We start from the raw sequence: 17,851 nt of genomic DNA on the forward strand, positions 1-17,851 counted from the left end.
AGAGCTTCGAAAAGATGACTGAATATGCCACCCCCCAAATATGCCTTTTGGGCATAAGGATTAATTTGAGCTGATTATTTTAAGAAACAGCAGGTACAGAGGTAGGCTCTGCAAATCTGCATAATAAATATTACCTTTTTTTCTGGTCATCACAAAACTGGCCTCCCATCATCTGTCTTTCTTTTGTCTTTAGCTGCAGGTGGTATTATTTAAGCCTGAGTTCTAAGCCATCAATGAGAGTTACTCATTTTTCCCTGGGTATCTCCCGCGTACACGTCAGTTATACTTGTTAACAAACGAGTTATACATGTTAACAAACGCCTGCTTGTCATTCTCTTGCCCATCTATCTTTTGTTACAGAGTTCCCAGCTGAGAACTCAGAAGCCCGATACTTGAGAAAGAAGCAAAATTTAGAAGGTGGACTTTGGTTTTTGGATAGGGGAGACTTGATCTCTCTCCTAGATTCCAAAATCTGACATTCTGAGATATCAGGTCTATGTGAGTTTCATCCTCACATCCCCACAGCTCACAGCAGACAGCCTTGCTTATGAGCCCATTCTGTAAGTATGTGAAATGTGTTTGACGTTTTGTTTTTTAGTGAAAATGCTTTCATTGTTTTTCTTTATTTTAAAAATAATATTCGTGATTTAAAAAACAATACTCTTAATTTTAAAAATCAAGAAAACATATAAAAATATTAAAATGACCTATAATTATGTTATCTAGTGAGTACCATCAACATATTTCAGTATGACCTTTCCATTTTCTCTAGAACTATATACACATAAGTAAATAAATTAATGTATTTTCAAAAACTGCAATCTTACCAGATAATTTTAATAAACATTGTCTGAAGTAATAATTTTAATTACTTGTTTTTACTACTTTGTCATTTAAATTTATTTTTTTCATTATTACATTACTGAGATAATTTGTTAATTTAATATACAACGGCCAAATTTTCACAAACAAGTTCACTAATTCCTGAAGACTTTCTTCCTATTTACAGATTTTAATACTCAAATTTTAAAAATGGTAATGTCTTTTTTATAAGTTAAAAATTTTTAAAGGTGATAAAATAACTCAACAATAATATTTTAAATAAATTGTTTCTATTTAAAATTATAATTAAGAATTTTGAAAAAAAATTTCCTTTCCCTTTATTCATTCACACACCAAAGCTGTTTAAATTATACAGCAAATAACCTTAAAGAACATTTTTCTTCTGGGGCCTGTACTAAGAAAGAGAAAAGCCATTTGTAATTTTTGTCACAAAGCCAAATCATAACCAAAATGTTACAAGGTAGCTCTCAAGAGTAGCTCATATCATCTCTCAAAAGATTTTGCATTTACAACCTTGTTACAGTTGGTTCATTCTAGGAAAGCTTAAGGAAGCCTAGAAACTATATGAAACATGGATTCTGTTTCCATTTATTTACCCTTGGTCATGAGGAAATTTTTTAAATAAAACTTCCCTTACTTTGACTCTTAACTCTTTCATCTCCTCTTTGCTATGCAGAATAAAGAGAAAAATGAGAATGTCCCTGATGGATCTTTTTATTTATGTTGAACTAAATGAAAATAAGAATAAATCATGATATATATATTTGGCTTTGACATAGGCCAGGCAACCTAACATTTTTGTGGAATTGGTTGCTACTTCATTAGATAAGCCTACTTGTTTTCAAAGTTGACTGTTGGTTTGTATCATATAGAAACAGTGAAACGAAGGCCTTGAGATTTCTTCTTTCTTTATATATGAAATCCCTTAAATTGCTTTTCAAAAAACAAATTCATATGTTTTCTCCATAGGTACTGGGCTCCTTTTAATTGACATGATTATTTCTGCCAGAGGTACTAATCAAGTCTTTTCTTGTAACTTCAAATTAATATTTATCTACTGTGTATAGTACAAAAGTTATGACTTTTTCTTTCATTTGAATAGTAATTATATAATAGGACTCCTGGGTTGGTAATTAAGAAAAGAAAATTAGAAAATTATATAAACTCTTCTATGTCTAGAGATTAATAGCAGCCAATTACCTTGGGCCAGATTATTATATTATCATTATTAAAGAAAAATACTAGCAGAAGGCACCTCTTGATCTGGAGATAAGAAGGTAGTAACCAGATTCTTTATTTTTCCCTCTTTTGTGGGAAGACTGCCCTTTGGTATCCTGAGCATACAATCTCTTGGGTAGATTGACAGTGGCCTAAATATTCAAGAGTCTGGGAAAAAAGAGACTCAGATTCCAAAGTGCTTCTTCTCAAGCATCAAAATTAGGTCCTTTTAAAAATTCTTTAGATATATGATCTCGGTTGATTTTCACACACACAAAAAATACTTACTGTATATGTCTCTAATAATTCCTAGATTAGATTATTGAAATGCAATTGCTTTCTTAACAATAGTTTAAAACCTTTACAAAATACAAATACGATATTTTTTGAAACGGGTAAATAACCTTTTAAATGTGTTAGTTCTCTTGTTCTTTCTGAATTCTTATAAGATCAGATATACCATAGGTGTGTGTGGGGTGTGTGTGTGGAGAGAGAGAGAGGCATACAGACAGACAGACAGACAGACACAGACAGAGACAGAGAGAGACAGAGAGAGGCAGAGACAGAGAACTATTATTTGACCATAGATATATGCTTTCTCTAAACAAAAAACTTTAAAGGGAACCTGTAAAATTTAAAGAGATAAAATATGAAAGGAAATATCTAAATTGTTGATGCTCTGTGAAAACGGCTCAGTAGAATTTCATTTGCTTCGACACTGCAGATTTTCTTTAGGTTTTCTTGCATTCCTTTGTGGTTCCCAGTAGGTTTACTCTCTAAGAGGTCATGGTCAGTGACTTCAGTGGTAGGCCATTTGTTTCCATTTTAATTATTTTAATTAAATTATTTTAATTATTTTTCTCTCAATTTAAATCTTTAGTTTCTACAACTCCAGTAAAAATAAAGACCAAGCCCTCTAAATGGGGAGAACAGATCATCTCTTTCAAGCCAGTTCCAGTTTGAATGAATTTTTAAAGACTTTAGGTTGACACTATAACTTTTTGATCGTTAAGATAATTGCAAACTCAGAGTTAGCTGTGCAAGTAATTGGTTGATTCGGTTAAAGCTGATATCTCATAGTCTAAGTTGGTATTTCGTTTCAGCTTCTAATCAAAACAGAGCCAGCTAAGTAAACAAGTTTTTGTCCTGTTGAATGCATATAACCTATTAGCTAACATTTGCCCTGAAATAACATTTCTTTCTTTTCTTTTCAGACATATTATTTTAGTTATTTATACATAAGCTTTTTCCGTATTTCTTATATTTTAGGAGGAAGCTTTAGTTAGTGGTATTCAATCTCTGAATTTTATGGACGTCATACTAAAGGTCACATATCATGATTGTCTTATGAAGGATGCGGACAGCACTTTAATATTGAAACTTCTATTTCATAGGCAGTGAGTTCTGTAGATGGGACTCTTACCACCCTCATAGAATGTACTGCCACAGTTTATAACTAGTGCTTCGAACACTTCCCAGAGCCAATACATGAAACCATGAAATAATAAGGGTTTATCTTTTTAAACAATGCACTCCCCACTCCTCATGTTTCACACTGCAGAGGGCTCTGCTTGACTTGGTATTTTTTTGCCCGAATGAGGTTCTATTGAGAAGAGTCATGGTTTTTTTTTTTTCTCTCCACTTGTAAGGAATATTATATAGGTTATACACTTTAAATGTCATTTTGAAAAACTTCACATTCTCAGAGACCAATGAGCAATCAACAATTTTTTTCAACAATAAATTATGTTTTGTTTTTTCTAAGCAAACAGAAACATAAAGCACACATGGCTTCATTTTAACCATATTAGTGACCTATAAAGCACTTCCAGGTGCCTTGAAGTGATAAGGTGACTATGTGACTGGAGCGTTAGTATTCCCATCAGACATTCATGAGGATAGCATGTCATTCCTAGCATAATAATAGAGAAAGAACGCATTCCACTGGAACTAAGGTAAGTGTTCCTTTCTGGAGTGTTTGTGGATATAGAGACAGCCATAATATTTTAAAGTATGAGCTCTGAGCTTTCCACTTCCTTTTCAACATTTAATTAGGTGAATTCAAAGAAGGGATAAGTGGAAACATTTACGCATTATTTTTGCACATTTCCCGTAGCATTCTACAATGTTATAATCGTCTGTGATACATTTTCGCATTTCAGAGGAAACACCCGTTTCTACTTATTTTCAAGGTCAGTAATCAGGTTATGTTTTAAAATAATGTCTGGAGTGAAACTCAGAATAGAGGAAAACAAAATGGCAGACACCTCATCTCGATTAATTGAGTATTAATTGTTCAAAACCCTGGGTGTCAGAGTCTCATCATTAAGCCCATATGCAGAAAACTCTTGGTCCAAATCCTAGTCACAAGTGGCCATTAGCTGAAACAGAAGGAAGAAGCTATGCTGAATCCATATTCCAGCAAAATTTACAGTTTCTCTAAAATCAGTATAAAACCCAATGAAAATGAATACAAAACTAGCAAGAGAAATATACCCAGTCATCTCTAAACTATGAGGCTTTTTATTGCCAGGTTGATGGTATTTTTCATGAATTGGCAGTAAGACCATCAATTCATTTTCCCGAGTTTTAGCTACTTCCTCTGAAATATCTAGTGAATTCAGGTCTCCCTTTCCCACTGGAAATTCTTTAATGGAAAAAAATAAAGTTATTATTTTCTTAATCTTAGAGTCTCCACTCCTGTTACAGACAGAAGAGAGAAGGATCTGTTGTGTCTTCCTCTGGAAGAACCCAGGATGCTTCTCAGGCCAAATCGCCTCTCCTCCCTTTCGCACAGGGGCACCCAGGGGCTCTGCCTGCTTTCCTTTCCTCTCAGGAACTGCGACTACACATGCCGACTCCAGGGCACCTTGCAAGGGAGTAAGATTGATCTTCCTCAGTGCTTCCTAAGGAATCTCTATTATAGGTTACTATGTTATTATTAGCTTTAGTGTTTTAATGGTCATTAATATGGTTAAATGGAGCCATGTATACGGTTTCCATTTGTTTAGAAAAAAATAACATACTTAATTTATCATTTAAAAAATATTTATTGTTCATTGGCCTGTAAGGATTAAAGGAATGAATTCAGCAGAGTGCCTGGAATAGAATAGCTACTCTATAAGGGTTACCTATATTATTATGATTATTGTTGATGTTATTTTTATAAAATAAGCGATTAAACCCTTTACTTTTTAAATGGTTTTATTGTGGTGTAAAAATAAGAAAAAATGACAAATACAGGTAAATGTAAAAATTTGAGAATCATACAAAAATCTTTGTAGTTCTGAGTCCATTTTCCATTAGATATTTATTTCTAAGGTGGGGGGTGGCAGGCGTGTACCAAAATACCACTCTCCTCCTGAGCTCTCCACAGGACAGGGCACCCCCAGGACCTACAATCACAGCAAAGCCATAGGTGCCTCCTTTGGCAAATGAGCCGTTCCTGTCTTAAGAACCTCCAGGTGGGGTAATTTCCAGTCTTCTGGTACTCCATTCTACCTACTATATGTATTTCTTAATCTATTCAATCTTCACAACAGTCCTATGAGTTAATTAATATGCCCGTTTTCACTTGAGGAAACAGTCTCCGAGAAGTGATATAAAGTTACATAAAGCTGTTCAACTAGCTAACAACGAAGAGAGCATTCAAATCCAGGTCTCCCTGACTCTAAAGCCCCAGAGTTTCCCGTGATAGCACGCTATCTTTGGCCATCTTATCACAGACGAATACTAAACACATATTTCTTTGTCTTAGAGAGAATTCTAAAAATGCTGCTGGAATATATGGACTAGCATGTATCACTAAAGAAACAAGCAGGTAGTAATTACTGATGTTCCAAACACAACAACCTATCATTCTTATTCTGAGACAGAAAGCTATGTAACTTGTCTAAGATCATGTGGCTGTGGAATAGGCCATGGTCCCAGAGTCTGGAGTCTTAACTACTACACAATACCGCTTGTGTTGGATATTTTCATTTTGTCTCCCCAGATCGGTTCTCTGTCCTTCTCCATCAGACTCTGGGCCCTGCGATGCTGATTTTTTTGGGATGCCTCAATGGGACTCCTTGGTCTCTCTCTTTCTCTTTAGATTGGAGGAAATGGAAGGCACCACAAAATAAGAAGAGATGAAGAATTGTGCAGCTAATAATGGATCTCTGTGTTAGCTTCTTTGACACAAAAGCATAGCAACTTTGAGATTTCAAACTTGGACTTTTCTTATACCAAAAGAAGCATTAATTAGAACCATTGACAATCACCCAGTTTATAAAGAAAGGGAGGAGTAAGACTATTTAATTCCATTTTCATCTTCAAAGGTGAATTGTTTGAGCACATCTTTGAGATATGCCTTAACTTGTGTCTCCAAAATGTAACACTATACAATGATTTACAGACTACTGATGCATGGGTAACTAATTTCTTCACTTTGGTTTCCCTTTTCTGTTAAATAAAGATGAAAGATACCTAGATTTTCTACTTCATTGTTACTTTAAAAAAGAACAGGAAGAAAGAAAAAAAACTTCAAGTTAGTTAAGAGAATGTTGAGACAAAACATACCTCAGTTGAGACAAAACTGATGATCTAGATTAATAGAGTAAAGCATAATACTCTACAGAAACTTTAGAAACAACAGAAGAAAAATTGCTCTTGAGTAAAATGAAAAGACTCCGTATGTGTGTGGCTTCCCTGCGGGTCTTGTGTCTCTTAAATGTACAGATGTCGCTGTAGCATCCAGTTTCCCCAGAGTTTATAGCATTGAAATAAGAGGAGAATTCGGAACAATGAGAAAGGAAAAATGGCTAAGTTATATAAAAAAAAAATTTGTGATTCCAACTTTAACATCGTAACTTTGCTTTTTGTTCGCAGAATCTTCCGCCATGGTCACTTTCTCTGAGTGACGTACTGGCTTACACAGTTGCAGTAGCCCCTTCACAATAGCTTCTTCTCACTTATACACAAGAAAAAGGACACTCCAACCTCTTCTGAGACTCTCCCCTTTCAAGTTCATTTCTCAGCAACGACTACCCATCTGGTGTCTAAGAAACATAGGGACCCCCATTTCCCCATTTTGAAAACAAAATAACAACAGTACGAGGATTATAATAATACCAGTTAACACTTATTTGGCACTTACCCTGCACAAGACTTTCTGTGGAACATTTTACACACATTATCTCATAAGAACTTTCTGAAATGGATAACTCTATTATCCCCATTTACAAACAAGAAAACTAGGGCTTATAGAGACCATATCACAAAAATATATAGAATTGTTATCAGTTCGGATGCATTTATCTTTAGGTAGCTGAATACTCAACTCTAACTGGCTTAAGCAAAAAGATCATGTCCTTAACTCTGGAGGCTGAGTAGTAGGGTAGGTTTGAGTGTTGACCTAGTCCAAAGGTTTTGGATTTTCTTCATTCCCACTTGCATTCATTTCATCTCAGACTTGTATAAAGATGCCTGCATCAGGTCTGAGATTCATGTCCATGCAGGACAATGACCTTTCCAGAACCAACTGACGAAAGGGTTAGGATTACTGTGATTGACAGATGAATTAAGGCCTATCTCTGTTCGCCTCAAACTCCGGTTTATAAAAATGGACAATTTTAGCAATACTTCTCTCTAGTCCTATTCTGCCTAAGCGTAAATTTAAAGATTAGAATATCAGTTGATGATCTGGGAGAGACACACTATTAACAAATTAGTGATTTAAATTTGTTATGTATTTATAAAATTTTCTGATATACACCATATTTTGGTTAATTATTGTTCTTAAAAATCATTTGGTAACTTTCAGAATTGTTAAAAATTATTAGGTATACAAAATCTACATGTCATGCCATGTATTTAATAAAGTGTGTACCTCCGTAGGGCCCGTTGTGTCTGTTTAAGGCAACAGTGTTTTCAATTTTGTGTGAGTCAATGTCCCTAGATACACGAATATAAATGGAGTTACACTCACAGGACATACTGTGCTATTTTCTAGCTCTGAGACCTAACTCTTACTAAAGTCTATGGTTCTCCTTAAAAGTTTCACCCAATTTGTATCGGGAATCGCCATATTGTGCCTGACTGCTCACAAACAGATTCAAACAACTGCTCTTTCAAATGCTCTGGGTGCTGGCCATGTCTCTTTGCCTCTTCTCTTTTCTAGTACTTTCTCCTGGGAACCACTGTGTCCACTAGACACGGCATCCTCTGCTGGCACCAACACCCCATCTGGCTGTACTGAACACCACTGCCACTTCCAACTAAAGAGGCTCACAACACGCTAAGGGTGGCGTCCTCACTCATGCAAGAGAGAATGACACTCTTCCTCACGTATGCCCTGCTTCGTGCTGATAATTTTAACTGTATCCTAAGGCCTTACACAACTCCAGATTAAAAACGTCAACCAGCGGCCTTTCCCTCGTGAGGGTCAAGCACAGTCTGTGGGATGAGACAGGAAACCCAGTTCCTGAGAGAGTCCTGCACTCTTCCCCAACTCTTTTCTTCCCAGGCTCCCAAATTCTCATGCAAATGTTTATACAAATAACTGCTCAGGGCTTCCCCCTGTAGTTGTCACATCCTGCCCAGGCATTTCTCAATGGCTACAATGGACACAATAGGGACTCAAGCCATAACCCTCTCTACAGCTGTTTCCTCTAAGAAGAAAAAATTTTAGACTAAAGTAACCTTCCAGATTGATACATCTTCTTGATAAAAAATACTTTTGCTCGATTGTTTATTCTAGAATTTGCCACGTCCTCTTGGTTGCACCATGATGTAATAAGAACTCTTTAGCTGTGAGGACTCCTGAACCATTTCGTTCAAGATATAAAGGAATCTATCATTAAATCGACATGGTGTGTACAGATACAGTGACCACATCAACGAAATGTGAATTATGCCTACTTAAAATTTTATGTTTGTACCGGTATGTTTCTAGAAACTAAAGTGGGAGCCAAATAAATAGATTAAAATAAAAATACAATTTTATTATCACGAGTGAGGCTAAGGCAAGGTAACAAAAAGAGAAAAAAAGAATCATGACAATTAGACATACCTCTAACACTTTTAGAAAATATCAAGATTTTTGGAGTATACGAGTTAAATATTTTATCATCTTAAAAGTTTTAGATAACTATGCAGTTATTTACAGTTTTTTTACTATTAACCTTGGAGATCAAACTTTAGACTTTTACTCAATAAATTTCTCATGTTGTAATTTAGTTAACAGTCAAGCCTCCTTTTACCAGTTCCAAAAGCTATGCGTCAGAAATATATATTGATCTTACTGTAAACATCAAGAACTCAAAAGTTGTTCAAGTCCCACTAAATAAATATAAATACCTTTATGCTTAAATCTAAATAATTTGTCAATATAGCATAACACAATCTAGAAATTAATATTAGGTAAATCTATGCTTCTCCACATTAGTTCAACGCCTTTATTGACCTGTGACCTAAGGGAAAAAAATTTTTTTGTTCGAATTGTTTTTGATATCAAATCTGTCACAATTATATTGGCCTAACCGATTTTGGTAAAATAGCTAGTAATAAAGTAGACCCACTTTATTAAACTGACCTCATTAACTTGTTTTTTGTCCAGGTGGAACACTTGACCGGAACTGGTAGAGGCTATTTCTTCATAGACTTTATAGCCAATATGGCTCCTGTCATCACAATCTCCGGTGAGCACAAATACCACCTGTGATTTTTCAAAAAGAAGACATTTTAAAGGGTTTTCGGAAATCAATATATATTTATTGAGCATCTCTTATGTGTTAACATACTACAAGGCAAGTAGAACATACATATCTTTATGATAGCTAAATATCATACATGTACTCCTCCCTATATCCTCTTAACAGGTGGAGGCTTTTTTGTCATCTTTGGGTCCAAGCTTGGGCATGTGACTTGCTTAGGTTAGGAGCATAAGGCAAAAGGGACATCCTATCAGTTTTGAGACTATACTCAAGGCCTTGTGTATTTCCTCTGGATCTCTAGCATTTCTGCCTTGTCCGTGAGAAGAGCACGCCTAGATTAGCCCACTGGTGAGGCAGAGCCATGTCACCCCAGAGACGGGCCTGTGTAAGCCAAACACGAACTGAGCCCACACATGCAAGGGAGCCAGCCTAGCCTGGTACAGAGGAGGCCTGCAAACATGTGAGAAGTAAACGCTGTGGTTTTAAGCTATGGGGAGTTAGAAAGCTTGATATATAGCAATAGCGAACTGATACAATGAGTAACTCTGACAAAATTCTACATAGGGGGTGATATTTTAAATACAGGCCCTTCTTATTAGGTCTATGTTTCGGTCAGTTATAAGGACATAATGGTAACAAGCACCTTAATTAAGCCCCAGTCGTTTCTTCTCCGCATTAAAAAACAAGGCATTCATATTCTGCGTGCAAACATCACACACCCATTTAATATGTTTAAATCAAATGACACATACATATTGGACTACACATACATGGATAAACAGTTGTAATTACTGACATTTGCCACGCATAGTATAGTCAAAGAGGAGAGGCATCCTCTCACAGGCTGTCTTCCTTACAGCTGTATTCAGATGCAGAATTTGGGGGGTTGATTCCTACTCACTTGTGACTGTTTCTGTTGGATAAGCTGCAGCACCTCATGAGTTAGCCGATAATCCTTGGACCGTGCATCAGTGAAAACATAAATGAAAGAACCAGGAAGAGAAATTTCCAAGGCAATTTTTATAGCTCCAATACTCATTTCTGGACAATCGCCACCACCCTGTTGAGAAGCAGAGAGAGATGAATGTAATTATTTCATCAGCAGAAAAGAAAGGGATATTTTAGTTATGAAAGGTTGCTTTAGGAGTTCTAGAAGTGAGCAAAGGCTCTTCACTTTTACGTTCTGTCAGTTTGCCACTGAAGAGATTGAAAAGATATAAAGTGATGTGAAGATGGAAAAATCAGTACTTAGGAATAAATTATAAATTCACCCCAAACACACAAAATAGAAATCGTTATACACATTTCAGTTAATTAAATGTTGATTTAGTCTCGCATCTTCTCACATGCCTATCTCAGACATCTCCTCTTTTCTTACCTCTTCTTCCTCTTATTTGATGACCTTGCTTCTATTGTACTAAGAAAATGGAAGCGATCAGAAGAGAACTGTCACCGTACATTCGTACCTGCCTGCAACAGCAGCCACACGCCCTGCTTTCAGAGTGAAGGACTCGTCTGTGCTCATAGCTAAGGCTAACTACTCACCTGTGCCTAGTCAAGGACACGGCTCCTGCAGCTGTCCCTCCTCTCTATGCCATCACCAAGCCGTCCCTCTTTACTGGATCATTCCCATCAGCAGACAAACATACGGGTATATCTCCATATCCCAAGTTTTTGCTCAAATGTCACCTATCAAAGAAGCCTTCATGACCATCTTAGATAAAATATATAAAATACACCTTCTGTGTCAGTTTTCACTCTGCTTCATTTTTCCTACTAACACACGATCTCTGAGTTTTATTTTTTACTCGAATAGGCTCAATCTATTTTTCTAAACAAAAATAATCTTCACCCTAAGAGGAATTCTTGTCACATTTATTGCCCTCAAAAAGATGGATTTATAGGTGAAACTGTAAGATGTATTTGCAGTTTTATGTATTATATTTTAAATTTCGGATATCTTGCTTATGGTTCCATGTCATCGGTGTTCTTCAAAATCACAGGTTTTAGTGATTGCATAATATTCCATTACATCTACATTCCATAATTCAGTCAACCATTTCTCTACTGTTGAACATTAGTGCTTTTACAAATTCTCCTCTATTGTAAATATATAAATACAAACCTATTATATATTTCACATATATTACATACATTTATATATATTTATTCAAAAAATAAATACATATATCTCATGTCTGAGTATTTCCTTAGCATAAAAGCTAATAACTACAGGGCCAAGGGAATGGACTTTCAACCAATCTGCTCTGAGCAATTAATAACTGTTTTTGTTAGGGTTTAGACAGACAAAAATGAGTAAGCTAAGGCACCTTGTCTTTAAGAAGCTTATACTCTAGAAAAGACAATCAAATAAAAAGCAAGGCAGCTTGGAGTCATGGGGATCTTGTGGTCCCATAGTCCACCAGAATTCAGTAAGTAAATAATTACTCCATGAAAGGGATAACGTTTTATCTTGAATCTTTGGGGAGTCTATTCTATTCTATCTTCAAAATACTGGCTTTCTCCAGGCTCCAAACAGCCTCAGATTCTGATATGGATAACTTAAGCCCATAGATCTAACTGGGGTCATAAGAACCAAGCATTAGAATTGTTTATACTGTGGCCTAGATGAACTGGAGACTCTTTTCTTGCATTGGATCCCACGCAAAACTTGCAGCCTTTGAGTATTATTTGTTAGGTGAGTTGGAATAGAGTACCAACTGTTACAAAATGCTTCTAAAATTGAGACACTCATTAAATATTGTCACTCATTAAAAACTGTAGTAACCTGATCTTCGCTTTTGAGACAATATCAGCTATAGACTTCCAGAAATTTCACTGAGTGAGCAGTCCCTTCTATTTTTGCAGGGCTGATCTCCTATTCTCTATCATGTGCATTTTCATGGTATATAGTGTAACAGATAATACTGTCCTCAAAACCTTATGCACTTATATCCTCAGATTACATATCTCCCACATTCCAATTTTACATTTTAAACTGCTTGTTAAACATCTACTCTTAGGTGTTTTATGAGTCTCTACAATTCAATGGATCTAAAATAGAACTCATTATATTCTCCCTCAACCATGCCTTCCTTATTTTTGTTAATGGTACTATCCGCCTACATATTCAGGTTCAAAACCTGGTCACCTTTGACTCCTCCCTTTTCCTTCACCTAATCAGTGGTCAAACCATATTCCTTCTACTTCCTTCATGAATCTGTCCCCTCCCTTCCTCTTTATTTCCTGTAATTCACTCTTCTTATCGTTAATTGTATTACCAGCATAGCCTCCTATCTAATCTGCTCTTCCTACTACCTAACTTTATGTAAAGAGCTGTCTGTATCACATTCCTACTTAAAATCTTTCACTAAGTATTTGTGTTGAATCAAATTATCCTTCTAGCTTTCTATCTATATCCTGCTGCTCCCTCTTCACAGGTTGCTTCCTTTAAGCTGAGACTAATTCCTGTTCTTTGAATGTGCCCCTTGCTTCACACCTCAACAACTTTAGGACTTTCATTCAAATGATCTTTCTACTGCTCCATCTCTACCATCAAACACTCTCACTTCTTTGTGCATGTCTAAATTCTCCCATTTTCTAGAAGTTCTTTGATAGCAGAAACTGTGCTTTGCTGAGTTCTTCAGTATTCAATTCACTGCATTTCTGGCATATAGAAATCACTGAGTAAATATCTGTCAAATTGAACTATTTTCCTTCCAAGGTTGAGATAATATGGCTTCCTCCTTTAAAAACTTTGCCTTTTCTTCCAGTCATATGTACTTCCTTACTTTTCAGATGTATTCTAATACGCTTTCCTCTTTAATGATGCAACATATTTTCCTCTGCCTAATAGCTATTTGAAGGGATTATCAGGTGAAACAAATACCCTTGAATGAGCATTTGTGTGCCAGGAAAGTGGGAAACAGCTACTGGGCACATTACTAACTTGAGTATGTTAGATAGAAATAATTTTTTTTTTTACAATTCAACCTTTATTTTTATTTTTATTTTTTAAATTAAGTTTATTGGGGTAACACTGGTTAATACGATTATATAATTTTCAAGTGTACATTATAATTTGACATCTATATATTCTATTGTGTGTTTACTACCCAAAGTCCAGTTTCCTTCAGCTACCATATATTTGATCCCCTTTATCCACTTTACCCTCCCCCTACCCCGCTATATTTGACCCCCTTTACCCCATCTATCCCCCCCCAACCCCTACCCACCAGTAACCACTAGTCCATTGTCCATGTCCATGAGTTTCTCTTTATTTGTCCTGTTCATTTGTTGCTTTTAGGTTTATACCCCACATATAAGTGATATCATGTGATTTTCAACTTTTTCTGTCTGACTTATTTCACTTAGCATGATTATCTCAAGGTCCATCCATGTTGTCGCAAATGGCAGTATTTCATCTCTTCTTATGGCCGAATAATATTCCACTGTATATATGTACCACAGCTTCTTTAGCCAATCTTCTATCGTAGGACAGTTCGGTTGCTTCCATGTCCTGGCCACTGCGAATAATGCTGTTATGAACACTGGTGTGCAAATATCTTTTGGGATATGGGTTTTCAAGTCTTTGGGGTAAATACTCAGTAGAGGGATTGCTGGATCATATGATAAATAAATTCTTAGTTTTTTGAGGAACCTCCATACTGTTTTCCATAGTGGCTGTACCAATTTGCAGTCCCACCAGCAGTGTATGAGGGTTCCTTTTTCTCACATCTTCTCCAACATTTGTTATTATTTGTTCTGTTGATTATAGCTATTCTAACAGATGTGAGATGGTATCTCATGGTGGTTTTGATGTGCATTTCCCTAATAGCTATATTTTGAATATTAGGCCCTTATCGGAGGCGTTGCTTGCAAATATATTTTCCCATTCAGATGGTTGTCTCTTTACCTTATTGATGGTTTCTTTTGCTGAGCAGAAGCTTTTTAGTTTGATGTAGTCCCATTCATTTATTTTAGCTTTTACTTCCCTTGCCTTTGAGTTTAAATTCATAAAATCCTCTTTAAGTCCAAGGTCCTTGAGTTTAGTTCCTATGTTTTCTTCTATGCATTATAAAATTTCAGGTCTTATATTCAGGTCCTTTATCCCTTTTGAGTTAATTTTGGTGTGTGGTAGATAGGAATAATTTTTGCTTGCAGACAACTTGGCATACCTGTTATAAATACTCTGGAATGCTAAGCTCAAAAAATTTATAGGCTTCTATTGTATCTTCAGAAGCTTAAACAAAAAAAACATTCCTCAACTGTACTAGACATTGTGTACCTGAGTGTAAATCACAATGTAATTTATCTATTCCACAAACGTTTTTTGAATGGCCAGCTATACAATACAGGTCCCTGGTGGTACAGGTCTAAGGAGAGATTAATTCCCTCTTGCTAATTGTCACCTAGGATCAAGGGGCTAGGAGAAATCTTCTGTCTATGGACCAAAAATCAGAACAGCTAAGATATCTCCAGAGATATATGCTAGGAATGGCAGGAATGATAAACCTTGTCCAGTTACTGAGTGAGGGACAGTCTCTGAGCCAATTGACCTGTGTTCAAGTGTACCGTAAGAGGACCTAGGGATGGATGCCTCAGTTTATCCCTAAACATTAACCCAGAATATCCTCTAGAGACCAGCTAGAATCCTTGGAAGTGACTCCAAACTAATGTATCCCACTGAAATCCCTTCATAACGTCAGGTTCATCCTGAAACTTGAATGTAGCCCTGAAAAAAACCATGTGCTGAAATGGGATCTCTAAGTCTTTAATTATTTTTTCACCCTATGTATCTGAATAAAACAGTTTAAAACCATATATTAATAAAACCAATATAGTCAATATTTGCTTTAAGGACTGGAACCACCTTATCCTCCTGAAAAAAAAAAAAAAAACACCACCTATGTGAAACACTGAACCTCATAAATATGATGCTTCATATTGGTTAATACCCAAGAGAAAAAGAGTGATGAGCAGACATAGCTATGACTCCACAGATAATTTCACAAATATAACTGCAGATGAAAGGCATTCCTTTTATTTCTTGAACTTTTTTATATCTTACTCTCGAAAACAAACTCACTTTTATGGAGAAACTAACATAAAGTTTCAAAGCAGCCAGATATTGGGGAATGTCAAGTCAAAGGGAAATATTCTGATCCGCATATGTGAGAAACCCATACTGGATGTGCTTATACATCCCTTAGGAGTGATTTGTATAGTTTAATTTTTCCCTGTTGTGGAAATCAGTGTGATCTTTACAAGAAAAATTATTCTGCCCTGAATTTCACATTTTCAGACACAGATTATATTGTAATCATATCGATTATATATTGACTGTAAGTTGTTCTCAGGAACAAAACTCTTCTCTTCCCTAAATAGTACAGTATCCTCATATAGTTACCTTTTCTGCTTATGACAGTTAGTGGTTATCTAAGAATTAAAAATAAATGTTAACCAATAATTTAGATCTTAGTGAAACTATTTGTCCATCTCATTATGGATGTAGGTTCCTGAATAGAAAAATGTTTCTTTTTCTAAAAGAAGTTAACAAATAATATTACGTTCTTTTTAAAGCTCCCTATCTGATATTTAAGTTTGATTTTCCTATCATTTAAAATCATAAGTAACCATTAAAATTATCTATAAAGGGAATACTTCAGATATATGCTATCTAATACAGTAGTGACTAACTAGCCTCATGTGGCTATTGAGCACTTGATATATATATGGCTGTTGAAACTGAGGAATTGAGTATTTTAATTAATTGTAATTTAAATTTAAAAACTAAAGAAGTACTAATTTTTTATGTTGATGACATGTTAAAATTATGATATGTTGGATATGCCGGGTTAATAAATAGGTTACTAAAATTAATTTCAACTGTTTTTTTTAAATTACATATGTGGGTCATATTATATTTTTGTTAGACAGCACTGCTTTAGAATGATACATTTGGTTTAGTTATGTAGGCTTCATTGTAGACTGTTATTTGTAAAGTTGTTGCTTTGATCTAAAAGTCTTCCATGAACTTTGTTTCTTGGCAGAAGTTATTAGAAACAAAATTCATGTTGCTTTAATTTACTAAGGGTCAAGAATCAAGGTACAATCTACTCCAAAAATCTATAAATTATTGACTTTGTTTAAATGTATATACACAAAGATTATAAACAAAGTTCATATGTGTTTATAAATTATAAATTTAGCTTGTCAGAGGCACCATAAAAGCAGAGAAAGATTCTCATTCTTCTGGATGCTCACAGAATATTGTTCATTCTTCTACTGTAGCATTTGCAGAGTTGTATTATAATTTATCTGTTTCCTCCCACAAGATCTTTGTTCCTTAAGGAACTTAGTGTTCCATTTAATGTTTGATCAACAAATGGATACATGAATGAACAGTGAGTAAATGGGTGAATGAGACTGTGCAAAGCAATCTTGCCACAATCTAGGTACATGTGCTATATTCAGCCTGAGTTTTACTCAAGCCTAGCTTATTCATTTCAAGTAATATAATTCCAGAGTTAAGTCCCATAAAAGTACAAGTTCCAAAAGTTGCTCTTTAACCACACACACACACACACACACACACACACACACACACACACACACACTTATTCTTAGTGATATATAACTACCCCTATCTCTCATCTCTCCCTCTCCCTCTCTTCTGGTATGCAAAAAAGTTTAATATTTAACAAAAGAAAACAATATGGCTATGTTAGTGTATCCCTTAAACCCACATAAACCTGCACACACATATGAAAATGAAAGGCTCGAAAGAGATGAAGGCATAATGCACTGAATTGCATAATTCCCTAAAGTATATAAGAAGGGCCTGACTTTGTTAACTTTGTATTTTTATTTGAACTCTGAAATACAACTAATTTGTATCAGTAGGCACATTCTTGCTCCATATTTTGATATTCGTTTATCTTTATAATTCTAATGATGGCTACAATTTACTAAGTTGCCAAAGACATTTCAGACAGAAAAAATCTGTATTGAAAAAGCAGAAGCATGTGACCTTTCACAGTAAATGTTGCTCCTGGAATTAAAGAGAAAGAAAAAAAACTGTAACCTCAGAGTTA

The 17,851-nt window shown here is 35.4% G+C and overlaps 1 protein-coding gene across 1 annotated transcript in view; it reads right to left on the reverse strand.

Annotated features, from left to right (window-relative positions):
- HMCN1 (hemicentin 1) overlaps positions 1–17,851 on the reverse strand; it is a 408,502-nt gene that overhangs the window by 289,480 nt on the left and 101,171 nt on the right. The window contains exons 3-4 of the mRNA XM_023533191.1: positions 10,657–10,815; positions 9,635–9,757 (exon numbers count right to left, since the gene is read on the reverse strand). Of these exons, the coding sequence (XP_023388959.1) occupies positions 9,635–9,757; positions 10,657–10,815 (282 nt within the window). The remainder of the gene's footprint in view (positions 1–9,634; positions 9,758–10,656; positions 10,816–17,851) is intronic.

This window comes from Pteropus vampyrus, unplaced genomic scaffold (assembly GCF_000151845.1).
Source record: "Pteropus vampyrus isolate Shadow unplaced genomic scaffold, Pvam_2.0 Scaffold98, whole genome shotgun sequence".
Taxonomy (NCBI): Eukaryota; Metazoa; Chordata; class Mammalia; order Chiroptera; family Pteropodidae; genus Pteropus; species Pteropus vampyrus.